Source organism: Primulina tabacum, chromosome 15 (assembly GCF_025594145.1).
Source record: "Primulina tabacum isolate GXHZ01 chromosome 15, ASM2559414v2, whole genome shotgun sequence".
NCBI classification, from domain to species: domain Eukaryota; kingdom Viridiplantae; phylum Streptophyta; class Magnoliopsida; order Lamiales; family Gesneriaceae; genus Primulina; species Primulina tabacum.
The window spans coordinates 35,831,597-35,859,363 of NC_134564.1; the positions used below are offsets into that span (position 1 = coordinate 35,831,597).

The 27,767-nt window shown below is 36.4% G+C and overlaps 4 protein-coding genes and 3 pseudogenes across 8 annotated transcripts; 5 read left to right on the forward strand and 2 right to left on the reverse strand.

The window, feature by feature from the left end:
• Positions 1-3,159: 3,159 nt before the first annotated feature.
• Positions 3,160-7,051, forward strand: LOC142527602 (uncharacterized). 2 transcript variants are annotated; one of them, XM_075632445.1, is made up of 6 exons: positions 3,160-3,722; positions 4,309-4,420; positions 4,493-4,664; positions 4,749-4,936; positions 6,117-6,268; positions 6,667-7,051. In XM_075632445.1, the coding sequence occupies exons 1-5, from the start codon at positions 3,286-3,288 to the stop codon at positions 6,240-6,242; spliced, it is 1,035 nt and encodes a 344-aa protein (XP_075488560.1). In that variant the 5' UTR covers positions 3,160-3,285; the 3' UTR covers positions 6,243-6,268; positions 6,667-7,051. The 2 variants fall into 2 exon arrangements, with proteins under 2 accessions (XP_075488560.1, XP_075488559.1); XM_075632444.1 differs by having other exon boundaries at positions 3,162-3,722; positions 6,832-7,051.
• A 777-nt stretch (positions 7,052-7,828) lies between these two features.
• LOC142527270 (glycerophosphodiester phosphodiesterase GDPDL1-like) lies at positions 7,829-11,248 on the forward strand (annotated as a pseudogene).
• On the forward strand, positions 11,245-11,673 carry LOC142526146 (uncharacterized). Its single transcript, XM_075630404.1, has one exon. The coding sequence runs from the start codon at positions 11,245-11,247 to the stop codon at positions 11,671-11,673; it is 429 nt and encodes a 142-aa protein (XP_075486519.1).
• A 164-nt stretch (positions 11,674-11,837) lies between these two features.
• LOC142527269 (putative MO25-like protein At5g47540) lies at positions 11,838-14,916 on the forward strand (annotated as a pseudogene).
• A 96-nt stretch (positions 14,917-15,012) lies between these two features.
• Positions 15,013-16,391, reverse strand: LOC142526147 (small ribosomal subunit protein eS8y-like; annotated as a pseudogene).
• A 1,156-nt stretch (positions 16,392-17,547) lies between these two features.
• On the reverse strand, positions 17,548-23,352 carry LOC142527268 (kinesin-like protein KIN-12F). 2 transcript variants are annotated; one of them, XM_075632018.1, is made up of 16 exons: positions 22,895-23,352; positions 22,585-22,719; positions 22,324-22,407; positions 22,101-22,226; positions 21,947-22,006; positions 21,811-21,864; positions 21,617-21,709; positions 21,412-21,507; positions 21,111-21,259; positions 20,680-20,829; positions 20,400-20,529; positions 19,328-20,317; positions 19,125-19,223; positions 18,895-19,041; positions 17,986-18,780; positions 17,548-17,910 (listed from the first exon to the last, which is right to left on the reverse strand). In XM_075632018.1, the coding sequence occupies exons 1-16, from the start codon at positions 23,171-23,173 to the stop codon at positions 17,641-17,643; spliced, it is 3,657 nt and encodes a 1,218-aa protein (XP_075488133.1). In that variant the 5' UTR covers positions 23,174-23,352; the 3' UTR covers positions 17,548-17,640. The 2 variants fall into 2 exon arrangements, with proteins under 2 accessions (XP_075488133.1, XP_075488134.1); XM_075632019.1 differs by lacking the exon at positions 22,895-23,352 and having other exon boundaries at positions 22,329-22,407.
• A 115-nt stretch (positions 23,353-23,467) lies between these two features.
• On the forward strand, positions 23,468-27,117 carry LOC142527271 (uncharacterized). Of its 3 annotated transcripts, none has more exons than XM_075632022.1 (10): positions 23,468-23,605; positions 23,708-23,844; positions 23,942-24,025; positions 24,412-24,521; positions 24,652-24,702; positions 25,029-25,172; positions 25,252-25,341; positions 26,145-26,251; positions 26,326-26,410; positions 26,757-27,117. In XM_075632022.1, exons 2-10 carry the CDS (start codon positions 23,733-23,735, stop codon positions 26,853-26,855), a joined length of 882 nt encoding a protein of 293 aa, XP_075488137.1. In that variant the 5' UTR covers positions 23,468-23,605; positions 23,708-23,732; the 3' UTR covers positions 26,856-27,117. The 3 variants fall into 3 exon arrangements, with proteins under 3 accessions (XP_075488137.1, XP_075488135.1, XP_075488136.1); XM_075632020.1 differs by having other exon boundaries at positions 23,480-23,844; positions 26,757-26,858; positions 26,963-27,117; XM_075632021.1 differs by having other exon boundaries at positions 23,480-23,614.
• The last annotated feature ends 650 nt before the right edge of the window (positions 27,118-27,767 follow it).

A 27,767-nucleotide genomic window follows, 5' to 3' on the forward strand; every position in this document is an offset into this window, starting at 1 on the left:
TACAGGGTATTGGGAGTGAGCAATGGGCTGATTTTGTGCAAGTGTTCACCGTATAATTTGAGAGATGGAATGAAATCCTGTCAAGAAGCAGTCTGTTGTCCTTCTTCCATGCATCTGGTTGGGTATTCTCACTGAAACGAATGATGGAGCTCTCGCAAGTTACACTGCAGTAGCATATGTGGCGTCTCGTTCTCAAATATTCGAAGTATTCTTCTCGAAAACTGGTGACTGGAAGGTAGTACTGTGCCCACAAATATAGAACTTGACCCTGTTTTCGTGCAGAGTACATTCACTGATCTTTATGGAATTCTTCATCGGGTAGGATAATTGAATATGATCCCCACAGAACCCCGAAACTCCGTGTCAGCGCTTTTCCTCGTCACCCATGGGCCAATGGCCAAATGATGATGTGTGGTACGCACCAAGGACGTCTCAGATATTTAGAATTTCATGCCGAAAATCTGAGTATTTGGGTGCTGAATGATTATGTTTTTGGAGATAATTGGTCTTTGTAACATACAGCCCGTTTGGTATCAAAAGTTTTTTGATTAAAAAAATGTTTTTTTAAGTTGGTTTTTAAAATTGTTTTTTTAAGTAAAAGTTGTATTAATATTGTATTTGGATGAATAGATAAAAAGCACTTTTTAAATTAATAAATGTGTTTAGATACATATCATTAAAGTACTTTTTTAACTCATTAATTTATATATATATTTTATAACGGATTTCTAAACAAGTGTGATGTGTAAATATAAATAATTAAATCCATACCAAAACAATAAAACATTGAAATCTTAAAAATCATAAAAACAATTGTTAATAACAATGATTGATATTTACATTCTACTTTAATTTATATAATAAAAACTAATAGTTCAATGTCGACCTTGTATTGGCAGTGAATTTCTTATGTCATCTCTCAATTCTTTCATTTCCGTAATATTTTTTTGTGTTGGCTCTTGCCATCTCGTACCTCTGTCATGGACATAAATATTTTCACCATCTTGCTCGATTTCAAAAAATAAAGCATAAAAAAACAATAGATTATCTAATTCACAACATCATAAATGAAAAAATAGTACAAACAAGGATTAAATAATATTACAGTAATATTATGGTATATAACATATTTTAATTAATATAATATTATATACGTAATACACAAGAATTGATGAATATTATATACGTAGTTGCAAAAAAATGGAATAAGCAAATACTTTCCCCTTCCTGACTTCCTGGATTTATCGGATCATTGACCGAATTGTAACATAATTATCTAATTCACAATACGTAATACAGACGTAATTCTGCAGCAAAAAGAAAGCAGAAAAAAATGAACGAACAAAAACCTCGACGGGAAAAAAAAAAATTTGTACCTTGTAGAAGAATGGAGAAAAGATTGAGAGGAGGTTACTGGTGGATGTTTTTTTTAAGATTATTAAAAAAGCTAGTGAAAAAAGTTCTAAAATACGGCTTTTAAAAAAGTTCTAATTTCAACTTAAATAAGTGCTTTTTTAAGCACTAGAAGCCCACCCAAACAAGTTAAAAATTAAAAAAACACTTTTTTAATTGTAGGTTCTTGTACCAAACGGGCTCATAGTGTGACGTTCTCCAAGATGTACATGATAGCATCAGTGGATTGAAAGCCAGAACCCAAATCTTTCCATCCATTTAATCCCGATATTGTATACTTGGGATTTGATTTTGTTTTTGTCAATCACATGTGGGAAAGAAAATCGCAAGTTCTCAAGTCTTTCGAGAGTTCTAAAAAGAGACGATCTACCTATCGTCGACTTCGGGCCTTTACGTTGGCGATTATCCACTTCCACTCTCCTTTCCCCAACTCCTCCGAGAGAATAAATCTTACTAAATTATTTTTTACATTGTTTTCGGCGAGAACTATTGTTATTTGATTGATGTAATATTGATATATACTTTACTTTACCCTCAAAGAGGAAGATAATTCGTAGCACGAGAAAACCAAACATCCATTCATTTATATATTTAACGAATCTTCGAATAATTTGTTTCTAATTACACTTCAAAATCATCTATAATTTAAATTTAATTGAATATATTTTCTGATGTATTTATATTTTTTAAATTTAATATACTTATATTATTATTTATTTAAATTTATAATAAAAGATATATTTCAAACTATAATAATATCTATACATATGTGTGTAATGTGCTTCTACCGTAAATAGAAGGAGAGTCTCACTTACAATTCGTCTCACACAAGTTTTTGCCTATTATTATTGGGATCTAAATTGTTTATTACTTAAAATACCAAGATTATTTAGATTTAATTTCTTATTCGTACAGATGATATTTAGTCTATTTCAAAATTTTATTTTTTTAAAATTTTTTCACCAACAAATTTTATTCCTCTATTTAAAAATAATTCAGTTAAAATTTTTATTCTTATAAAAAATAAATTGTTTCAGCTTTTCATCCAAACAACAAGGGATGGATCACCACCATTTAGGAAAGCATCCCAAAGGTTATCAGTCTTAAATATGTATTTAGAACCATAAAATTACATGGAGGCAAAGACAACATATTTTTACCACAAACAAAAGAAATAAAAGAAAGAAATGTTGTCATGATATACATGTTTAAAATAAAAGTTGAGAGTTCAATAGTTGCTCATGTGAGGATAACAATATAAGTATATTGCTCATGTTGCTGTATAATTTAAAATATTAGAATTATACTGTTATTATTAACTATAATTTTTGGTAAAACAGTAACATTTGATTCTACAAATAATATTAAAATTATATGCAACACTTGATTGAACGAGCATATCACACAATTAATATAGTGTGATTCATTTGATTAACGTGGTTTGCATACTGTTAAATTTACTCTAATGATATATCAATACAAGGATAACAGCTAGATAAAATTTAAAGAATCAAAAATACAAAATGAGTTGGAATCACAAATTATTTGCTTTTTGAATCAGTTCAGATACATGACTCGATCATGGATAATATATCCTTACCCACTATAAAATGACAATGAATCTGGTAGAATCGATCGGGGCGACTCTGTCACGCAGAATCCATGCACAGCATAACGTGTCAATTTTCCATTGGCTATCATAAACGGTAAGAAACCTAGATTGTAATCTTAGCAGAAGGAAGGGTGATTTGGTCATTTCATAGAAAGTGCTTGTCAGGAGAGGACAGTTAATTTCTGTTATATTTTCGATTGTAGAAAGGGAGCAGGAGCAGCAGCAGCCGCAGCCGCGCCGGAGGGGTGAATCGGTAACTAATGAGTGAGACAGGTGCAGCAGTAACGCCGCCGGCAATGGCTGTAACGGAGCAGAAAATAGCGGAGGCGCTGACGTCCCTCCTCCGTGACGTCAACTCATTCACCTCTCTAAACGGTGTCGTTCAGATGCTGGAGGCGAAATTAGGGGTGGATTTGAGTCAGAAAATGGACTTCATTCGTAGCCAGATCCACCATTTCCTTCTACTACAGTCGCAACCTCATAACCAGCAGCAGGACGGTTTTGCCCTTCACCAAACCCCTAAATTTAATCCCGTTTCATCGCCACACTTTGCCCCAAATTTCATCGTTCACCAGTCCACGGTGGATTACGGTTTTGGCTTGCCGCTCCAATCCCCGCCACTTTCCTCGCAGCTCCCGCCACCTCCGTCGGTGAAGACAACTAGTGTTCCCACCGCCAACACCTCCGCCAAAGAAAGGTGGTTTTGTTAACTTTTGAAATCTTATCTTTAAGAAAAAGAACACATTTTTTTGTGAAGATGTTTTCTTGGTAAAGAATTTTGTCTCGCCTTTGTTGGAATCGGCTCCTCTGCTACGCACCAACCACACGGGCGTTTCATCATTTTTCCCCTTCCGTTTCAGGTTTATGTGGTTGTTATTTTTCTTTGTTTGTAGGGCTTCTCTTATATTCAAGCTGATTTCTTCATAATGATTGCATAAAAAGAACAAAAATTTAGGGTTTGTTTTGTACGTTGAGCATAATGCTACATAATTGGAAACTGCATCTCCGTGATGCTTTTAACTTGATTCCATAAAGTCTCTGTTCTGTTCTGATCTTACCTAAAAGAAGGGTTTTTTAGTATGTGAACCGAATTGAACTGCAGAGCTAGGGCATGATATGGTTTAATTACAAACACGCCAATACATGGACTTGTGGACTCCTAGAATCAATGCATTCCAATAATAATTTAATCTTCTTTTGAAATTGCTGATTTTCCGTTCTTTTTATAGCTTTATTATTAGGAATTATGATGTATGTTCTCTATATGTACCATGTGTTGGCAGTGTTCCAGTTGTGCGAAAAAGAAGAGGTGGTCCAGGTGGCTTGAACAAACTGTGCGGTGTTTCTCCCGAGCTTCAAGTAATTGTTGGACAACCTACCTTGCCAAGGACAGAGGTTTTTTTTCTGCCCTATGTTATTTCCATAACAAAATCCATTTTATCCTCCCATAACAGGAGTATTTTGCAGATCGTGAAACAGTTATGGGCTTACATAAGGAAACACAGCCTTCAAGATCCCAACAACAAAAGGAAGATAATTTGCAACGACGATCTCCGTTTGGTGTTTGATACGGATTGTACTGACATGTTCAAGATGAATAAATTGCTAGCTAAGCATATAATACCGCTTGAGCCAACAAGTATGGATCTGATCGGCAATTGGTTTTGTGTTTTCATTTTGGCCGCTTTAATTGTGATAGTATGTGATTTTGTTACTTTTACAGAACAGAAAACACGATATAGTAAGATACCCAAGGCTGATGTGGAATCTGGGAGTAAAAGTGATGACCCTGTTCCTATTGTTCTGATATCTGAGGCTCTTGCCAGTTTCTTCGGAACTGATGAGCGGGAGATGTCACAACCAGAAGTATTAAGGCAGATGTGGGAGTACATAAAGCTTAACCAACTCGAAGTACGTAGCAAGATAAAGTGATATCGTTTGTTTCTCTTTTGCTTTATCATTGGATTTGTCATCATGATTTTTTCTTGTTATGGTAATTGAAAAACAATTTAGAATGATGCTCAGATAAATTATAATGATTATCAATGATGTCTCAAGAGTTAAATTTATATTTGAGTTTAATTTAATGTAATTCAGCTTGCATGCTTGAGAGAGATCTATTGAAACATTCTAACATGTATAAGTTCACAGATGACATTCTAACGAGTATAAGTTCACAGATGACATTCTAACGAGTATAAGTTCACAGATGACAAGTGAGAATTCAGAACCCATTTGGTTGAAGAATCTCATAGGTCAAAAGCACCTTTTTAAATAAAAAAAATATTTCTAAAAAATATATTGTTTGATTACAGTAACCGTTTTAAGAAAGCACTTAAAAAAATGTTTTTTAGAAGTTGAAATTTATGGTTTTAGGCTTTTATGGCTGATTCTTTTTAAAATTTAAAACAAAAGAACTTTTTAACATTTATCAAAACGCCAAAACTAATTCTGTTTTTTTAATAAAAGCACTTAAAAAGTTGAACTTATTCAAATACTTTTTTTAAGCTACAACTTTTGTATCCGAACTCACTCTCAGTCTATGATTTATTAGCAGAGTCTTTTTCTGTTAAGCAAGTACTGTAAACGATGTATAATGTGTAAAAAATGTTCACTCTCTCTCTGTGCATTGAAAATTCTCACAAGAGTTATCAATTCTCTTTTCCCCCTGTTTTTTTTTCTTTTTAAGAAACCTTACCTGGTTTCTTTCCCCAGTTATTGACAATTTCTTCATTCATCAGAAACTAATGTACCTTGCCTTCCTAAGAAGATAGAACTATGATGCACTCATAGATGTATAGCCCGTCATTTTTTTTAGCTACGATTTTATGCTTAGCGAGGATGAAGAGTGGGGCAAACTGTTTGCGTAATCTTCTGTTTTCAGAGAGTGGCTATCATTTCTGTGAGTCTTGATAAGTTATAAATCGCTCTCTCTTTCATATCCTTCAAACTGCTAGAATACTATGAGCTTGTGCCCTTTTTTGGGCACGTGATTTCTTTTGTTATTTGCTCACCATTCTTCTTGTTCTGGATTACTAGCAGAGAATTACTTCTCACTTTTTTTCTTCATAATGTGTTGTGTTACTCATAGGATCCTTCAAATGCGATGGTGATCACATGTGATGTAAAATTACAAGGCCTTCTTGGATGTGAAAGCATTTCAGCCCTGGGGATACCTGAGACATTGTCTCGGCTTCACTTATCTAAGAAATCATGATGACTACACTGACTGCTAATTAAAAGGTATTGATTGCATTTGTCACACTCAATTGCTGGTTAATTTATATTATTATCTGTAAAACCAAAAGCAACAGCAAACTGGAAAAATAGTTGCATGCATGATGCATATTCTCCTTTCTATTTGACATTGCTTTGCCATAAACTCTCTATATCTTCTGTCTTCATTTCACGTGTTGTAACCAATTCCTCTTTCTTTCTTCCGAGCATACTCATTCGCATTTGGTTGTGTTCGTTCCCTTCTTCTCTCTTCTCTATATTTTGTCACAAATATATACCAGGAATTTACTTTTCCTAAACATCCAATTTATGCAATGTTGGGATTTTGTCTCAATTAGCTAGCGAGTAGACTTTTCCCTCTCAATATGCTCCTTCACTGAATGTGCAAAAGTGTTTTCCTGTAGGGTCATTAGCTCTACTCCAAACAAACCCGTATACGTCTACTCAATCATTCTCGCATAGAAATGGAATATGCTATTTTCTTGACTGATCGAAAATATTTTATAATTTTCTTGGTCGACCCATGAAATTCGAGGTTAAATTACTATGGTTTATATTATGATTTGCAGATACATGGTGTTGATTTTAACCAGCGTTGTTACACATAATCTTAGTCTCAAATATGTAATGCAAAGCTGCTTGGAAGGTTAAATAGCTTTCTTCTGTTAGCAGTTTAATTGTGTTTGAAGTTATGGAGTGAAACTAATATTAATCTGCATTTTGTAAATATGCTGACAGTTGGAGATCAGATGTAGAAACAGATTATGGGAGAATTATTATTATTATTATAGTTGTGTGAAATTATATTATTTGCTTTACGTATTTTACTATGACGTTTCGAGATGCTTGATTGTACTTTATATGGAATTTGTTGTACCTTAATTTTACATTCTCTCGTTAATGAGAAGTATTAGATTTCACTCGTGGAAAGGTTCATTTTCATCCACATTATTAAATATAATTGTTTTTAAAACATACTAAATTTTTTTAAGAGAGTTTTGTCCTAAAATACTTATTTTCATAATAAAGTGACAGAGAGAGAAGTAGAAACTTAAAAACAAAATGTATCGCAAAATTCAGTTCAACATAATTATATTTCATTAAAAAATCCATATGCATAAAATTATAATTTACATTATAATATAACGTATCTATATGCATTTTGTATCAATGATAACTACTCTCAAAAGAAGGGAGATTTGTACTTGTGGCATAAGAAAACCTTAGTTGTGGAAGATACAATCTTTCTTCTTTTAAATTTTTTTAAAAAAATTTCCCATACTAAAAATAGAACAAATATCAATCATGGACGTCTGCCTGCTTGCATCTGTAATTAATTATTAATTTCTGTGTTTTGCCAGTGATTCCAATTTGGCTTCTTGTTAATTATGGGAAACACGTACGACATTAGCCACTTCCATTCAAAAATATATACAATTCAGTATCGTGGGAATGAAATGAGACGCCATAATTAAATCAAAGTACTTAAAAAGAACGTAGTAAAAGTCACATCTACCACTGATAAAGTATATATATTTTTGGAACAAACACTCGGACGCTTGAAGTTGATATAGACTTTAAAATGTTTGTACTTCATAAATTTTGTCGCAGGCCATTCACTGCAACTTCGAAACGATTGATATTTCTTTCGACAAATTTTATTTATGGCATCTCGAACGTATATTGCGCCAGTTTCAGCTGAAAACCCAAGCGAGTCACTGGCATCAGATGCCAACACAAGCCACTTCAGGCAAATCAGTAGCTGTACCTGTACTGCATTCAAAATACAACCCCCTTCCCATTTGTGCAACCTGCGTTCATTTCCAACTGTTAGTTAACCTATAATTTATTAAGCTAAATCTATTTCTATATACAAACCTCATGCAACTCATAAGCCGAAAGGCCCTGTTCTCTTCATCCTTTCCGAGCTACAAAACAGACGATTTAGTACTGCTGAATCATTGTTTGTAATCTACTGGAAGAAAAAAAAACCAAGAAAACAGTGGGCTGTGCAGTTTGCAGGGGACACCGCAATTTACGGGCAAGAAATGTGGAAGCTACGACCAAACTTCATCTTGTTCCCGCTTGTGTTTTTTTTGCATATCCGTGGTGTTAGTTTCTGCTCGGGATCCAGAGGAAAAGGCGAAGAGTGGCTAACACTTAGCGGTATAGTGGCATAAGTTTCAAAGTATGTATACTTGTATTGAAATTTACGGCTGATCGTAACCTCGTTTTGTAGGATATGCGCCGTTGGTGATTCCTCTGACATTGCCGAACGCAATCGGAGCACCTATAATCTGATTGGAGCCCCTGTCACAGGATGGTTCTCTCTGAATTTCACCCTTGACGAATTAGCAGGGCCTGTCCGTTGTGAGCTCGATTTCTTGGTCATTTGAGTTAATGTTAAACTTTGGGAAGTATTAATATTATATTTGATGTTCGGGACAGAGAGACAAGGGATTTTTTCTCGGACCCGAAGGTTTGATGGCTCTTCGCCAATTCTTACTGTGGATGAAGTTGTTATACAGGCGAAACCACCAGGATTATGGTTAAATATTCAGGTGTAAGAAACAAAATATTTTTATCTTTCATCATATGTAAGAACTTAAATCCGTGTCTGCTATTATTTTTCTCATCCTAATGGGTGTTCCTTTCATTCCAAATGATCATGCAGTACGATGGATTTTTCAGCCAACGTAATCTGAGTATGGAGAGTTTCGTTATTTCTGTATCTGAATGTCTGCTTGTTAACTACGTGTCCTTACCTGAAGTTGGCTTCCTTTGAAGTATTGTTAAACGATTCAGGACCGACCATACCAAGCTCGTATTTTGGTTTCTAGAAGCAGATGTTGTGGAACCTTCGACTAACCAAACATACGGTTCACCTTTGAATAACCTTAAATTTATCAGAACATTTGTCGCTGGAATTATTGTTCTAAAATCTTACATATGGCCTGTAGACAAAGATCTCTGTCTGAAAAATCACAGCTCTCTCGTGCTAGATGCTCATAAAGTTAGAAGTTTTGCAACTGATTTTGCAAAAGTACTGTATATTTGTGTGCTTTCCTATTATAATATTTTTCACTATTGCAGATTGCTTCTCACACATGACCAAGAATGAGCAGAAGCAAGGTAGGCTATACTAATTATAGAAACTTGATATCATTCTGTTTCTTTTCACGACTCGTGATTCTTTTCTTCTCCCATTATTCAGTAAATTTTTTGATTATTTCGTCTGAGGGAGCAAGCGGGGACTATCCCGGCTGTACAGACAAGGCATATAGCAAAGCTGTGTCAGATGGCGTAGACATTCTCGACTATCCAGGCCAAATGACGAAGGATGGAGTTCCGTTTTGCTTAGGTTCCATCAACCTTAGAGATAGAACAGATGTTGCGAGTTCAGGATTCATGAAAGGGACAAGTAATCCTGAGCTTAATATTGAGTATGAAATATTTGTCTACGATCTCACATGGAGCGAAATTCAGATATTGAAACGTAAATGAAATTTGAAACCTGAACTATGGTAGTGAATGTTTTAAAAGAAATTTTTTAAAATTTTTGGTTACTTGCCTCTTGATATCATTGCAGCTGCTATATCCAAGCCATTTGCTGAATATTTTCTGTTGAGAAATCCGAAAGCCAGAAATGATGGAAACTTGATGCGTTGTCTGATTTCTTGGCGTTGGCAAATAATGCTCTCTGTCTCTGGAATCTTGATCAGTGTAGAAGTGGATCCACCTGCCACATTTTAACTGAATCTTTAAATGTAACATTTATCTCTTGAACTAACTTCCGAATTTTCCAGAATGCTGCCTGCCTAGCTGAGAAACAAGGATTGGGAGTAACCCATTCGGTCATGGATGCTTTGAGCAAAGCGGGTTACAACAAGAAACCTCCAAGAAGATTATGATAAAATCTAGTGACAGTGCGGTGCTGTTGAAGTTTAAAAGAAACACTAATTATGAGCTCGTATACCTAGTAGATGAGGAAGTCAGTGATATCTCGAACTCGACAATTTCGGAAATAAAACATTTGCGAATCCTATAGTTATCTCCAAAAGATCAGCCTTTCCTTCAGCTGATGGCTTTCTCACAGGCAAAACAACTGTGGTTAAAAAATGCAGCACTTTAATCTCCCGGTTTACTTGCAATTGTTCCAGAACTTAGTATGTGTCCCAAGCATGGGACTACTTATCTGATGCATATGTGGAGATTAACAACCATGTCTCCTCTATGGGAATTAATGGTGTCGTCACAGACTTCCCTGCAACAGCTGCCAGATACAGAAATGCACTTGTAAATGCCTTTGTTCGCCATTCGCATATTTGAGTTACGTTTTTACTTTATCATGCACGCAGCCAACGTTTGGGATATGAAAATGTGCCCAAATACATGGCTCCTGTTCCTCCTGGTGGGCTTTTCCCGTTAATGGAGTCTCTGCCGCCGGCTGAGCCTCCAATCCCAATTCTGAATGATAGTGATGCGGTTGAGCCTCCTCTACCACCAGTCAGGTTGAGGCCAACAATTGCGGACTCTGGAATGGGGTCACCAGCGGCAAGGCCAACTCATACAAATGCGGGGGAGCCTACACTCGTTGCTAGCACGTACTGCATCAGAATTGCGATTCTTGCTGCTCTTGTCCTATATGTTTGATGGGACTGTCATGTTACTATATATTTTAACTACAGCAATTGTTGCATGATACATATATGTGCTGTTTTTAGTATTGTATAGTCTTTATTTCGTGTCTTAAATCTAGGGAGACGAACAAATCAAAGTGAAACTTGGCCATCTTCATTGCCATTATCAACGACCACAAGTTAGAAGACAAATGGCCATTGTTGTTATCGACATTTCTTCTTAACAATCGTCCCAATCTAATCCCTTTATATACATGCATCTCGAAATTCATCTCCAAATCAATAATTTTCAGCGTTTAGACTAAATATCCTTCGTTTCATATTCCCAACATTCATTAAGCTATGGCTTCACTAGCATCAACTCTCCCAGCCACCACCAACATCGGCCGTCTTTCCCACTCATCTAAACCCACCATCGCCGCTTTTCACAGCACCCCAAGAGCTACAGGGATGAGGCTCGTGAACCAAATCCCATCAACCAAATCAACTGGCTGCCTCAAAAGAAGTAGAATTTCATGCGCCGTAGCGCAACCTAAAACCCTCCAGATCGTGCAGAGCACGATCGCGAAGCAACTGCAGGTGGAGGAGGAGATGGTGACGCCACAGACGAAATTCGCCGATCTGGGTGCTGATTCATTGGACACGGTGGAGATCGTGATGGCTCTCGAAGAGCAATTCAATGTTTCGATCGGAGAAGGTGGAGCGGAGAACATCGCCACCGTCCAAGATGCTGCGGATTTGATCGAGAAAGTGAAGGCAGCTGCAGCTTAAAGATTGAAAATCAATCATATCAAAACAAACTAAAACTGGTGTTCTCTCTTACCGTTGAGTTGACCAATTGACGCAGAAAGAATTACGTTTTGTTCGTAATTTTTATTTTTTTATTCCAGTTATTATTTGATTGGAAATTGAATAACTTTGACCTGGTTTTATGGGAACAAGAAAAAACCGTACAAAGTACAAAAATTGGAGATACTAATAAAAAGTCCAAGGATTTAGGAAACTACAGTAAATCAGACAAAGTACACAAAGACACATTATCATGATTTCCTATGAGTTCGGAGTTCCCTCAAGAACTCAACCCGACCACAGAAATCCGAATATGGAGTCTCTCATTCCCGCATTGACCATTTCCATGTTATGTAATAATAACAGCCACAAACCCCATAACCAAAACTTTTTTCGATCCCATTTTATTTGCCTTTTCTTATTCAATCTCGACACCGAACAGCACATGAGACTCGATCAGCATCCATTAACCTTGACAGGTTCTTTGTAAAATCGATCATGCCGGCGGAATCTCATTCCCTCTCAGCGGGGAAAGAGATTTCTGTCGCTGCGAACAAGGAGAGGAAGAAAGATGGCAAGCCTATGAAGAGGTCGGGTTCTTCTTTGAATTTTAAGAAGCTTGTTCCCAAGATTTTGCGCACGGCTTCCATGAAGAATCTGTTCAAATCCAAGAAACCTCGGACTCCTGTCGATGTCGTACGTAACACCAGGTCTTTGCTCTTGTATCTTGATTCTGCCACCGATACCGCCGGCAAGCCTAAACGAGATGAAAAGGTTGCTCATTTATTATCCCTTTTTTCCGTATTCATTATATATATATCCTTATGTTTTGGCACTGCATGGTGATATATGATTGTTTGATCCGCTGGTACACGCATGCCTTTTTAAGTACTCTTGCATGGGACTACAATCTTTTTCTTTAAACATTTCTCTTCTTATTTTCACATTGGAGGGGTGGTTAGTAGTATTAATTTGTTTTCATCCTAACGAAAGCTAAAGATTGACGAAAATTCCCAAAAAAGATTCATCCATTTCGGACGATAGAGTTGAACTGAGTGGCCGTACGTGGATGATCTTTTCCTGCAATAATTTTCTGGATCTTTGGATTGTTTTTGAATTTGAGATACAATATTCAGTAAGAACTTCTGATTTCAGTTGGAGCAATTAGATGCTTTTATCAGGGAGATGAAGTCGATTCTATATGGTGTTGATGATTCCGAACCCGTCGCAGAAGCTTGTGCCCAATTGACTCGAGTTTTTCAGAGAAGATACCCTTCGGCTCCTCATTCAGACTCTCCCAAAATTGAACTTCGAAGTACGCAAACTACATATAATATTATTCATTCTGTTCTTTTTTTCTTTTTTGTGCATATTATTTATTTTATTACTCGTTAAGTAATGCAGAATAATATGTTACTGATACCACTTTGGTTCTTGATCAACTTATCGGGGGGTTTCATTTTCTTCGTAGACGCGCAAAGACGCAACTCAAGTCGTCGCAAATTTGCAGAGACAGCCGGTTCAGTCGCGGTTGATTGCTTCTGACTACTTGGAAGCCAATCTTGATCTTATGGATCAGCTGATAATTGGGTGAGCTACTCTTGATTTTGCAGTGATTTTTCGTTCATAATCACAAATATTTGAGCATTGTGTTTTGATCTTAATAGTTACATATTAATGATTAACTCCCTTCCCATTTATCTAGTTATGAGGATCCCGTAAACGCCCTGCATTTTGGAGGAATGTTGAAGGAGTCGATACGACATCAAGTCATCGCCAGGTATCACCTCAAGTGTTAAATCTTTAATATGTGCAAGAAACTCTTGATTTGTATCATCCCTGCAGATATGTTTTGAAGTCTGAGCATTTGAAGAAGTTTTTTGATTACGTGCAACTTCCGAATTTCGATGTTGCTTCAGATGCCGCAACAACCTTTAAGGTATTTGCATGCACATTGTGAAAGTACTAGATTTATGTATTTTCCGAGAATAAGATGTCTAATAACCTAGCTACTCATATGGTTTCTGCAATATATTGCAGGAGCTTCTTACAAGGCACAAGTCAACAGTTTCAGAATTTCTAGCCATAAACTCCCGCTGGGTATGTTCTTCCCTCAGCATGAAACATAAAAAGACTTGATTTTTTTTTTCGAAAAAGAAAACATTCCAAGCAGTTTTGATGTTTTCACTTATGTGTATTCCCGCAGTTTTTCGCTGAATTCAATTCTAAGTTGCTGGAATCCACAAATTACATGACAAGAAGATATGCAATCAAGGTACAAATTTTGGATTCATAACATGCCTGATGTTTTTGTCTGAAATCATGGATGATGATTTGCCAGTACCCCTTTTTTCAGCTCCTGGGAGATATTTTGCTGGATCGTTCGAACTCTAACGTGATGATACGTTATGTCAGCTCGAAAGATAACATGAGAGTCCTAATGAATCTTTTGAGGGTAAAACCATTTCTAGGATCACTTACCAGCAGACTCGATCACAATATTATGTAAATAAGCGAAAATTTGATGTTGCAGGAATCACAGAAGAACATACAGATGGATGCCTTCCATGTTTTCAAGGTATATTCGCTTTAAAAACATGAAAACATTTGCCAGAGTTATATGAAACTTGCCATTTCTGATCCATTTATAGCTCTAACTCATCAGTCCATCTTGCAGCTTTTCGTGGCTAACCAGTGCAAACCCGCTGATATTATCAACGTTCTTTGCGCAAACAGAAGTAAGCTTCTACGCTTCTTCGATGGCTTTACCATTGAAAAAGGTAATGAATCACTTGTTTTTTATAGTATGGTGGCAAATAATTTTATGGATTAGATGTAGGATTCAAATTTCTAAGGGCTAAATCTTTCCTACATCGGCTAACATGCAAAGATCCTTTGCTGTTTAAACCATCGGATTTACCAGTACATGATATTTATATGGATATATATATATATATATAATCTCATATATAATTTTGTTACGCAGAGGATGAGATGTTTGAATCAGACAAAGCTCAAGTTATTAAAGAAATCGAAGAACTTCAGCCAACAACACCAATTACGTGTTCTGGGGAATTGTTCAAACCCATTACAGTATGATTAATTAGTGAAATGGTATTTATTTCCAACGATATTATCAAGTTCATTATCATATTGGAGGCGATCGTTAGCTGTTTTTTTTCGAATACTTCCCATGAATTGAATAAAATCATTATAAGATATTTTAAATACTAATTGCTCCAACGTTATTGCAGTTGATAGGACACTACTGCAAAACTTAAACAGACAACCCATGACTGCAGCTAGAAATAACAGCTAGCAAAAAGAAGAAAACAAAATAAAATTCTCGTCAAGAAATCAATCAGTATGAGAACAAAAATGTCGATCTAACTCTAAAAAACTAAGGTAAATCTTTGTTAATAAAAATGCCGAGCCATAACATATCGATAAAAATAAAGTGATATGCCACTGGAAAATTTTGCGGGCTTGATGCAGATAATTTAGGCCCCACCCACCTGCACCCTTCCTTTCTTTTTCAGGATTTTCTTCATGTAAAACTCCAATTCCTTGCCCTCCAAAATATACCTATTTAAAAAACATAGAATAAATTGATACACATTAAAACCAATCCATCCACTTCAAAAAAGATTTAATACTGTAGCTATAATGAGTAAGTTGATGTGTGTAAAACAGTGTGAACATGGAAATTAGTCGACTATATGAATCATGTATTCTGGCCAAAAGAGTAAATGGAAAATATGATTATGTAGCCATCTGCGCGTCCACATTGGCCAGGACGTGAGGAGATTGCAGCCAACAAACGACCAGCGCTGAATTCTTCCTCAAGATGTGGGTCAATCTTGCGGTCCTCTTGCCGCTTTGCAACTTTTCTCTGAACATGTTTACTCTTTTTTACTTCCTCTGTAGCAGTGCATCAGCTTCCTAAAGCCACAACCAATAAAACAATAAAAACTTATCAATTGAGTTACAGAGCCACCATTTATTTTCATGACAGTTAATCAAGATATAACAAGAAATGCTGCATAAACTCTTTTTTCCAACTCTGAATTAAAGAAACCTATTCTGAGCAGTTGACATAAAAAAATAGGCGGTGTTGTCAAAGATCAAAGGAAAAAGAATGCTCATATACCTCTTCTTCCTTCTTCACAGCAGCATTCTTTTTGCGGCCCATGTCAACTCCATAATGCTGGAGATACCACTGGTTAAATGGTGCAGCATCCACTTGAACAATTGCAGTCTTCACCAAAGTCTTTGTCCTAACCAACCCATTGTTTGATGCATTGTAAACAACATTCAAAATACGCGTCTTTCGGGTCACTACCCCAAGAGCAGTTTCCTGTAAACAGCCTCAAAGCACGCCATTTCACATTACCTCCTCGAACTCTCACTCTACGCACTATCTTAGGCCCAGTTTCTAACATCTTTGTGTTTGCTGGTTGTCTTCCCAGCTCATACCTAATAGCAGATGATAGATTAAACCAAATCAAGTAGTAATTGCGTTGATCTACCCCATAATTCAGTAGTAAGACATCTCCTTTGCCAGCTTAAAGCATAGAGCAATCACTATTTTATTAATTTCTAATGTACAACGATTAACACACACGAATAGGAGTCAGAGAAGCTCAGAATAAGGACACTTTGAGATATATGAAAAATATGCAGATTCATCTTGTACCCATGATTGCCGGCGGGAGATTCCGAGCTCCCCGAACCCTGCAGAGCGGAACAACAAAATTGTTGCACCCAACTAGGGTTCTAAATAGAGAAGCGAGTTGGAGCGGAACTAATATACGAGTTAGCCTGGGCCTTAAACCTTGGCGGGGGCTTTTTGCAGCCCAATTTCTTAATAATAAATTATAAGACAGTTAAACTTAATGTTCTTTAGCCCAGCCCATGTTCCAATAAAAAAAAAGTATATATAAAATAGTTAATCTTGATGCTTCTTCTCTCCTATTTAAATTATAAAATTTTCCAACTTCTAATTTTAACTCTTTTAAAAATTATATACATAAAATATTATAAATTTGTAGTAAATTGTGCTAACTGTATTTGTCTTTAAAGCCATACATTTTTTATCCAAATATATTTTACCACATAATACTATTATTTTTAAAATAAAATAAGAACTCAATTATTGACTTTGAATTAAAAATATAACTCTAACATAATTATACTTCACAGAAAAATATATGAAAACATTTAAACATATATGTGTTGTGTGCTAGTATTTATTAGAATGAGGTGAAAACAATTTAGTAATGTTAAATTAATTTTTAAAAAAAACGAGAGGTGATTTTATCCCTAAATAGACAAAAATCCGGAATTTAACTTGTCCAAACTCATCAGAACAGAACTATTTGTTCCTACACATGATAAAAAAGGGTGTTTTTTCCTGCATATTTTCACCATTGATCCTCACAAATACACTAACATCATGAGGGACCAATCAAATAATAATTGGAATAATAGGCAAGAGATAATGTTTAGAGTAGGTTCTTTATGGTTATAACTCCAATCAGATTAAAGTTTTTCAATCAAGGTAAATAAGTTTTTCAGTTGAAAGTACAGGTTTCTTGGGGATTTGGGTTATTTTTTAAACAGAAAATGGCAGGCTGCATCTTTTTTTCACTTTGGATACTCAATCGGATAGATGACTCCACACATATAGGAACTTTTGCATATGTCATTCTGTTCAAGTCACTCCAAAAACAATGCTGCCAATAAACTTCGAAAGCAAAGAAGATCATATACTTTTCCTACATAAAGTCTTAGGTTATGTATTGCATGTCATATACTTTTCCTCCATAAAGTCTCAGGTTATGTAATTGCATAAAGTATTAGGTTATGTAATTGCATGTCATATACTTTTCCTCCATAAAGTCTCAGGTTATGTAATTGCATTATACCCAAGTAGGGGGTCATGCTCAATCAGTTAAAACCAGAGTAGTGATCTTGGTAAATTGCACCAAATTCTGCCCTCCAAGACTGATCATCGTCATGGAATGCAGATGATTTATCATCATCGTGTGTTACATCCGAGTCTTCACGATATAGGGGACGTTGTAATGCAGCTTCAGGCAGCCTGCTCTCTGCAAGGTACTGTTTCATTGTGATAATCTCCATCTTGTGCTTTCTTTTCAGTTTCTCCATTTGTTTTTTCAATTTGTCATTCTCTTCCTCTATCTTCGTGTTCTTCACCTGCAGCATGAAGCAAAAAGGTTAGAAAATGTAGCTTGCCAGAAACTAGAAAGAATGTGTGTGAGTATGATTTACCTCAGCTATTGAAGCTGCCTCCTCTGCTTCTCTCAACCTAACAAGAAGTTCACCTGCGGCGTGCACAGCTTCTGCGGTATCTTTGAGTTGAACTTTAAGACATTGGTTCTCCTTCTTTAATAACTCCCTTTCCATCTCTCTTTCCGCACTCGAAGAAGAAAGCTCTGCTGCAAAGGCCTTAGCAAAACGAGAGCCATGAAGACCCTTGGATCTTGCTTTAGAAGCTGCCCTTTTCACCTCTGCTATGCCCTCCATAATGGCTCGATGCTTTAATACTATGTCATTGTATGTCTCCTGCAGCTCTGCATAATGCTCGATCATTCTAGCTTGCCCTATGACAGATCTTTTGAGGGCATCGTCCAACTCTTCCGTGCTCCTCTTCTTTAGTTTCAACTCCAATTCAACCTTTTCTGCTCGATGACGATTAATTTCTATTTCAATTCTTAATTCATCAGTTAGTGATATCCAGTCACTCTCCATTTCCATCCACTTCTGCCTTTCGTTCTCAAATTCTTCTCCACTAATGCCTTGAGAATTTGTGCAACTTTTTCTAAACTGGATAGATTGAGACAGCAAAGAAGATCTGAGCTTATCAGTTGATCTTCTTGTTGGTGTGTCAGTGTACATCTGCAGTTTAGTTTTTAATGTTTCAATTTCTTTGATAAGTGCCTCCTTTTCTTCAGTGTCAAAGGATTTCTTCATAGAATGATTCAAGTCTTCCTGGACTTCTTTAATTTCACACTGCTCCTTCACAACTTCTGAATCGAGATTTTCATCACCATGAAACGCCACAAGCTTGAAGGAACAATAAAATCCACAAGGACACGTCATATAATAACAATAAAATCCACAAGGACACGTCATATAGTAGGCATATCTAATGCAAAATTTGGAAAACAAAGTCCGTACCTGATTCTCAACATCTGTTGAGCGGCAGTTATAATCTTCATCCTCACGGATAGGCGGCAGCTGCTTCTTCATTTCACTGAAACTGGAAGAATTGTTCCATGCTCTAACATCAGTCTGATGATTAGCCTCGCACATGCATTGCTCTAGCTGCAGTGAAAAACAGGTCGTTATAGCATGTTTCTAGGATAAGCATGCCCCACATTTACATCAGAAAAAAAAAGTCCTATCACCAGTTTCCTTAGATGCTCAATTTCAGCTGCTTGCTCATTGCATTTGCTACCGAGCTCCTTCTCTCTTTCAGCAGCCAGTGCTAAATCTTTCTCTACATCCTGTGCGCAAAGACAAAGGGATAAATATAAAGAAGAAAGAAATTCCGATTTTATTTATAAATGATATGGCATTGGATATCAAAATTAAGCAGCTTTAGATCAACCTTGGTCACTGGAATCCCCAATCTATTTGAATTTGCTGATACATCCACCGTTATTATATTTGTCTTCAAACTATCCTCCACTTGACATTTCTTACAAACAAAGGAAGCAGATGAAGGATCTGAAGATTGGCCATTTACTGGTGAGGTACTGCCCTTGTCAACTGATAGGCACGGTTTGAGTGCCAAGTGTTCAAAAGAGAAGGAGGCGGATGATCTAGTTGTTGTGGAATTCCTTTGGTGATAGTCAATGATATGTAATCCTCTGTGAAGCCTAGCTGCCAAGGACTCAGTAGGGCCAGGATAAATTGTACTGGATCTTAGGGACGAATTACCATGATCAGATTGTTGGTGTGATTGCCACGACACATCCAGAGTTTTGGAACTCTGTATTGCATCTTCCTGACTTGAGAGATGATTTGATAAGAAAATTAAGCTTTTCCTCTGGGAACTCTTAATTTTAGGAGACTCGGAAAACACAGGATCTTGTAGGTCTCCAGTCTCATGGCATCCACTGATGGACATATTATTGATTGCCAGAGGATCCGTCGCAATTGAGTTCTTAGAAATTTGATCAAGTTCTGCCACCTGGGTAACATTTTTCATGTGTGGCAATTCTGTATGAGTTTCACTGGAATTAATTTCTTCGTTCTCACCATCTTCTGAGCAACTCAAATAGTGTTCACAGGTGAAGCCTGTTTCACAGCCTTCAGCAGAGTACATGAGGGCACTACTCACTCCATTTTCAGAATCTTCTCTTAAATTTTCATCATGAGAAACTCGGATATTGTCAATCTGAAGCTTTAGTTCTTTTACATCATCCTCATTAATGCACAGATCTGTTTCAGAGTCATTGTCTATTCGTGGTAAGATTAATGAATGATTGAGGCTGCGTCTCAAATGGTTCAAGCTTTCACGAACATTTCCTCCCGTGAAGTGTCCGCCATTGCTGAGTGAGTTGCATGTGCTGGACTTAGCTCTCATTAGTTCTTCCTGCATTACATCAATGATATTCAAGACCTCAAGCATAAAAACTTTGTAAAACTCTCAATTTAGTGGCAAGTAATAATAACACCTTTAGTTGCCGAATCTGATCACTCAGATCGTTAACATCATCTTCTGTTATCTCATTTATTACAGGTTCATTCTTTACTAACATTGCCCGCAGTCCAAATCTGAGTGTACTCAGAGTTTCGCTCTTGCTTCTGCTCATATAAAGGAGAAAGCATAAGAAAATATAAGAAACAAAACAATCAATAATACAGTGAGAGTAAAATAGATAAATCAGAGGGAAACTAGAACCACTTCTTTCAAGGCCAAATTTATATCTAGAATCAATAAATAAAACTCAGTACTTGTTATCTGGAGAAATGGCACATATAATGGAGAGTTTAGCATTGCCGCCAAATGAGTCTCTCAAAAGATGAGTAAGACTTGAACTTCTATATGCAGCATCTTCAGTTTTCCCTGATTGACTTCCGTCTGCGAGAATAGTTACCAAGTTCCTGCAAACAATATCGAATCTGATGTCAGATTATTTATGCTAATTGTTCCATTTACATTTCCGCAAACTTCAGTTAATATGGATGGAAAAAATTTATTTCGAATAAAATGTTTGAACTTGGATTTCATTGACACCGATATTGGATGCATTTAAAATCCATTACAACTAGAATGTACAAACATGACGCGATAACGATTACTAGAAGAAAGCCTGAGATAACTTTGCAAGATTAAAAAAACCCAGGACCTTAATAAAACTATTAGATGTGTTCACCATACATACCCTAGCTGTGATATTGACTTCTTTATATATTTTCTTTCTTTCACATGCTGTCGACTAGCATCCTCAGGTGCATTTCTGTCGAATCCAGCAAGGTCGACAAGGCTTATTCTACTAGTCTTTGAACTACCAAAGCACTTCGACAAGGTCTCCTAAGAGATGACAATAAAATCGAGTGATGAAATTAGTCACTAAATAACAATAGCGAACAGATTTCCGTTCCTGATTTCTTTTGGGGTTTTTGGATGGAGGAGAAGTTTCAAGAGTAAATAAAAAGTATAATGTCCTGTACTATACTGCCTACCTTGCACCAAGACTCAATAATGCATGTGAACATGATATGGGATCTTGAGCTCTTAGAATTTATGCTTGTCGCTCCAATTTTTCTATTTGACAAACCCTGCAGCATGAAGTTGAATTACAGTATAGCAATAGCCAATTAGTAAAGTTATTTCTATAAATTCCTAAGGGAATGTTTTGTGTTTACACCACCATCGTCATTGCTATACCTTAATCAAAATTTGAGTGACTTCCTCATAGTTGTTCACGTACTCCTCACTCAAATTCTCCACATAAAACCCATTTTTGGGATCATCTTTTATCTAAAAAAAGTCCAATAAAACCCAGTTTATCCATCAGATTTCGTTTAGATGGAATAACATAATTATATTATTCTATGTATTCTGAGAAGCAGCGAATTTACCTCCAGATTTTGTTGAATAGGATGGATTAGATCTCCAATTTTCTCACCATACACCTGCAGCAACAATCTATTGGTGATTAGCTAGGGACTTCATATGAAACCAAGACAAGAAAAGCCAACGGCCCGGAAGTATCACCTCAAGAAACGAGCACCGACATTGATAGTTTGTCTGCCTGCCACCAGTGTTCTCTTGCTCCTACACGATAATAATGATTACATACAATCAATGAGTCCAAATTACATCACCAACTCATGTTTCAACTTTTTGTCTACTCGGTAACATAACCTACCTTTTGAATCTCGGAGAAAAGATTCTTGAAAATCTGGGGCACAATACCCTGAAGACCACTTGATGATGGACCTTCAACCATTGCACTTGGGGGTCCCCACATAGTATAAGTTTTCCCACTTCCAGTCTAGTATTAATAGAAAATCAAACGATATTCCATGTTCATAAAATGCAAATTTATAAAAGAGAGTCAAATTTAGACTATGATTGGCCAAAAAAGTTACCTTACCATAAGCCACAATTGTTGTGTTATAACCTGATAAAGCATCCTTAACCAAAGGAGCACCAATCAATCGGTAGACGTCCTCCTATGAATACAAAACCACTTAATTGTTCAACTAAGATTCTTATATTTACCTAAAGAAAACCACCGAGAAAGCCTTTAATGAAGCAAAATAATAAAATTCATCAACGAGAAACTAAAACACTACGCGTCTCCTTTCCAGTTTGTGAAATATAAAGAATTCTTCCAAAACTCTTCAAACCTGAGATGAATTTGAGTCCAACACCGAGTCAAATGTATACTTCCTTTCAGCGATAGTCACTGATTCCTCTGAAACTTTTCTGACCAACGTATCTCCAATTCCAAGACCAGTCACCGGCCTCATCCTTACCACAACCTATTGACATAACAGATACTACATAATTTAAAACCAGGACTCACGATAAAGTAACAAAAATTTACAATATCTGAATATATATTACATCGAATTAATCATTTCCCAGATGACTGATCCTACAAATGTAAGATTGTTTCACGAAATTGGAAGGAAAAAAACCCCCATTTTCCGGTACCTTGACTGGTGCATCTGGAGCTTCAGACATAGTTTCTTGGATCACATGTGCGGTGGATTCTCTGGGTTTTAATGTTGGTTTTTTTAAGAACGAGATTGAAGGGGACAGTGGAGGATCACAGATCTGGATGTTGGGATCATTCGGGGCCATGTTTTCACCATCAGATCTGAATTTACGTCGGAGGATGGGCATTGTCTTTACTTTCGATTTCTGAAGTAAATTCTTGAACGGTTCAAAGAATCTGCTGCTCTCACACACTTCAGGATTGGACTTCGCCATTAATAGATTGAACAAGAAAGCAGTGTATAATCCGATTCGAAACTGAAAATCCCTTCTTTTTCAGATGCAAATCTGAAAGAAACAGAAGAAATAGGGGCTCACTCCCTGTAAGAAATAATGGTTTGATTTCGAATGTTAAAAAGGAGAAAAGAGAGGTGTTAGAATTATCGTATATGACCGTTGAAAATGCCTTGCGCGTGTGGGAGCGTTTGAGGTTTAAAATAAATATCGAAATTACAAAAATAGCCGTTTCTATTGGTCTGGACCTTGCTAGAGACCCCCGTTTCCATATCTTCCAGCCCATACAATTGGGCCCATATCTAGTGAGGGTTTGCTTCCTTCTTCGCCTCTTCGTTTTCCTCGTCTTCCTTTGTTTTGGAGCCTTGGTCTTCGTCTTCCCACCATTGCACCGAGCAAAGTCCACCAAAAAAGGTTTGCTTGGTGTGTTGTCTGCCTCCTTCTTCTTGCAGTTTTTCGGTCTTAACTCTGCTGCGTGGCGTTCCTACTTTTTCATCCACTTGTGATTTTGTGAAGGCATCTTGGGGTTTTAATAAGGACAATGTTGAAAAGGAACACGAGGCTGAAGAAAGAGTATCTTTATAGGAAAAATTTGGAGGTCAAAGAGCGGTTGCTCTATGAGAAAAAGAGAAAAATTCGGGAAGCCTTAGCAGGTTATTGATATTTCTTTGTTGATGAGTAACAAACAGAATTAAGGATTTTCTTTATCAAATTAATTTTTTCCATTCAACCTTTTTCCCTTGTGAACAGAGGGAAAGCCAATTCCCACTGAGCTCAGAAATGAAGAGGCGGCCCTTCGCCAAGAAATTGATCTTGAAGATGAGAATACTGCTGGTATTTATTCCTTCTCTACAATCTGCATTGGTAAATTTGCTCATTATTTTGTTTTGTTTCGATTTTATTTTTGTTATTCTATAAAGTTGTTTGACTACCCAATGCGTCAACAGAATGATAGCATATCCTCACATTTCCACAACCGGGCAATTAGTTTTGTTTCACATTATGACAATATGTGATATATTCATGACGACATGTAAGCCTTGGCTCGTGATTTTGATATGTTTCTCGGATAATCTTGTCATGTCACTTATCAGGAGGATCCTAAAAGGAAAATGTTAATTCTGAGCCTATCACAGAATGCTATGTTCTTGATGTTACTTCTAGGGGACAATTGTCTATGTTCTAAACTGATGCATGGATTCGTCGTTACTTAAATGCAGTTCCCCGTTCAACCATTGACGATGAATATGTTAACGCAACCAACAGAGATCCCAAAATTTTACTCACAACATCACGCAATCCTAGTGCTCCGCTTACACAGTTTGTGAAGGTGGTCAAGTCTAATTTTTCCTAAGTTTTAGCTGTCACTTTGCACCAAGAAACATTACCTTCTTATCGCCTGTGGTTTTAGTTTCCTTGCTTGTGCCATGCGTTCATAGATGTTATGTCTGTTACTTCAGGAATTGAAGTTTGTTATTCCAAATGCACAACGAATGAATCGAGGTGGTCAGGTTGGTGTATTGTTAAGTTTGTCGTACTTTTGCTATTTTCCCTTGCTCTTTGGGTGCATTGTTCTATCTTTAATGAAACCCATTAGAGCATAGAAATGATAAATCGGCATCCTTCTGATAGATGGTCTAAGAAGGCTGTCAAGCATAATTGCTATTGACTTTTCAAAATGAAATTATCTTTGATCATTCTTTTAGCATTATTGCTGCATTGCTCAAAAAATTCTGAAACTCCAAATTCTTTTTATGTAAAGCTTTTCGATTTAACTTGCATGCGGAGAAACTGAGCACTAAAAGTGCACAAGTTAAATCAGTTTCTTTGGTTTCAGGTTTTATCAGAGATTATTGAAACTTGCAGAGCTCATGATTTTACAGATGTTATCTTAGTCCATGAACATCGTGGTGTACCAGATGGTATGATCATAAGCCATCTACCTTTTGGTCCTACTGCTAGCTTTGGATTACTCAATGTGGTTAGTACTATACTTCGTTCGACATACAACTTTTGATCCTGTTTTCCATGTGATATTGTAATCTAGCAATCTCTTGTAGGTTACGAGACACGACATTAAGGACAGGAAAGCTATTGGAACAATGCCTGAGGTTTACCCACATCTGATACTTGACAACTTCTCTACTAAGGTTATATTTCTTTGTCTGATTTTTCCTTTTCTTGCCTCTGTTGTCAAAGCTTGAGATTTTACTCGATTAAGTTGAACCTAATGAGGGTTCGTGCATCCACTGTTTTAACCTGTCACTTAACAATATAATCTTAGTAATCTTGAATGATTGTGGCTGAAACCTTGTTGTTAAACAGATACAGAATTTTGAAATTTCAAAATCCATCAGCTTTCCTATCTTATAGAACTGTGGAAAATTCGTACTCAATCTGCGACCGGATAATATGTTTCATAAATTATTTGCACCTCTGTGGGTTTCATATCACGCTACTGCATAGTCATTTGAATACATCTGTAATTCCTATAGACTTTAGTTAACTTCTTAATGGGCATGATCCTTGTGATCGCTACCTTATGTGCATCTTGACTTTTTTTTATCAGTTGGCCTTATCTTCTATCTCTCAGACACGCGTGTGTTTGTACATGTGAAAATATGATATGTGCATGCACATACTTGTTTTGCAGGTCAATATTCTCTCCCTTTCCCACAAAGCCAACAATTGAACTGTAATTATTATAAAACCTCCAGAATTATGTGGACTTTAATGATTATAAAACCAAAAATTATGTTGATTGTGCTGGAACTTTCTGTTTCCTTTAATCTAATATGAACTTTTTATGATATTTGTGGAATTTTCAATTGTTGGCTGCTCGGTCAAAGGACAGCAAACATTTGAAAGTATCTATTTCCTGTGTCCAATTTCTGTTTCCTTCAATCTATTATGAACTTTTTATGATATTTGTGGAATTTTCAATTGTTGGCAGCTCGGTCAAAGGACTGCAAACATTTTAAAGTATCTATTTCCTGTGCCCAAGCCGGATACAAAACGAATTGTTACTTTTGCAAATCAATCAGATTATATTTCGTTCAGGTAGTTATGTTGTGAAACAATGTTCCACCAACTAATATTTTTATGGTGGCTGTAAGTCTGGTGAAATCATGCAGGCATCATGTTTATGAGAAACGTGGAGGTCCCAAATCGATTGAACTGAAAGAGATAGGCCCCCGGTTCGAAATGCGGCTGTACCAGGTAAGTAGGTTCAGTACTTCATTCGAGATACCAAAGGTCAATTCGCATAAATATTACGTTTTGTTTTGTTCAACCTATAATTATAGGGTGTTCTCAAACCGCACAATCAGAACCCTTGCCACCGTCTCCATCGAGATTTTTATAAAAATTTCATGTGATTTTTAAAATTAAAATTGTCACTTCTCTCTGTGACTATTGCCCAACTCATCTAAACTCTGGAGTCTGTCTAGCTTGGTAAAATTTTTATTTATCTCCAACTTGGACCCTTTGTGATAGAGACTTAATTCGGGTGTGGTCATTCAACCGTGGTATCCTTAACATTTTGCTGGTACTTTTCATGTTGCAGGTTAAATTAGGAACAATGGAACAGGATGAGGCTCAGATTGAATGGGTCATCAGGCCTTTTATGAACACAACAAAGAAGCGCAAATTTCTTGGGGATTGATAGTTCCGATGTGTGTGCTTATTATTTGTTTTATGCCAATTGCCAACCTTTTTTCTTGCACCAAAGAAATGGAAGGGTAATTGTAGTATGTTCAACAAAAAATTTTCCGGGTTATTTAAATTGGGTAAGAGCTTAGTTACTTCCGCCTCGAAAGGTAATGTAGTGGTGGTACTCGCATGTGAAGGAAGAAATACTTTCACTGGTATTATGATGGTGTGATTAGTATCTCATCGTCCTGATTGACATTTTCATCTTCATTATATCTGATCATGTTATCGTAACCTTTTCCCCTTGCTGGTTATTTGGAATGGATTCAGCCCAATACTATAATTGTTATTTTCAGCCCCATTATATTCACTCGATAACTCGTACCATCAGTCTGTACCACCCAAAGGATGAGGTAAAATGAACGCGAAAGTTTTGTTAGTGTTACGATTACCATTTTTTCATTCTTTGAAGCAAACTAGCACATATATACTAATTTTATATCATTTTCACCGGGGAAAAAAAAATTTATCTTGTACGAAGAACCCTTTTCATAAATAACATTGACCATATCAAAAGAACAACTTTTTATTACAAAAGTCAACAAATAAAATGGAAAAAGAAGGATGGAACTATATCAAAGTAACACCTTTTTGTTGCAATGAATAGAACTGGAGAACTGGAGTAGGGACTCAATATGTGGATATGGAAGTCTATAACCTTTATAAGAGGGTCCATATATTGTATCAAACTCACAATAGCAATAAGTTCATTTTTTAAAATTTTCGGAAATTTGGATTAAAATAAAGTTTAATTTGAGAAACTAAAAGATTAAACTGGCTAAAATTAATGGGAGCCATAGAAGAAGAAACATCGTGCGTGTGAACAATTTTGGTGGAAATGAAAATGGCAATGGGTCAATTTAAA

What these genes read in the sequence shown, in the direction of transcription:
- LOC142527602 (XM_075632445.1), top strand. Translation starts at nt 3,286, where the DNA reads ATGAGTGAGACAGGTGCAGCAGTAACGCCGCCGGCAATGGCTGTAACG. An exon ending in AACACCTCCGCCAAAGAAAG is followed by an intron (nt 3,723 to 4,308) that starts GTGGTTTTGTTA and finishes ATGTGTTGGCAG; the next exon opens with TGTTCCAGTTGTGCGAAAAA. An exon ending in AATACCGCTTGAGCCAACAA is followed by an intron (nt 4,665 to 4,748) that starts GTATGGATCTGA and finishes TTACTTTTACAG; the next exon opens with AACAGAAAACACGATATAGT.
- LOC142526146 (XM_075630404.1), top strand. Translation starts at nt 11,245, where the DNA reads ATGGCTTCACTAGCATCAACTCTCCCAGCCACCACCAACATCGGCCGT.
- LOC142527268 (XM_075632018.1), bottom strand. Translation starts at nt 23,173, where the DNA reads ATGGCGAAGTCCAATCCTGAAGTGTGTGAGAGCAGCAGATTCTTTGAA. An exon ending in TGGACTCAAATTCATCTCAG is followed by an intron (nt 22,408 to 22,584) that starts GTTTGAAGAGTT and finishes TTGTATTCATAG; the next exon opens with GAGGACGTCTACCGATTGAT. An exon ending in TTTTCTCCGAGATTCAAAAG is followed by an intron (nt 22,007 to 22,100) that starts GTAGGTTATGTT and finishes ATTATCGTGTAG; the next exon opens with GAGCAAGAGAACACTGGTGG.
- LOC142527271 (XM_075632022.1), top strand. Translation starts at nt 23,733, where the DNA reads ATGTTGAAAAGGAACACGAGGCTGAAGAAAGAGTATCTTTATAGGAAA. An exon ending in AATTCGGGAAGCCTTAGCAG is followed by an intron (nt 23,845 to 23,941) that starts GTTATTGATATT and finishes CCTTGTGAACAG; the next exon opens with AGGGAAAGCCAATTCCCACT. An exon ending in TCGAAATGCGGCTGTACCAG is followed by an intron (nt 26,411 to 26,756) that starts GTAAGTAGGTTC and finishes TTCATGTTGCAG; the next exon opens with GTTAAATTAGGAACAATGGA.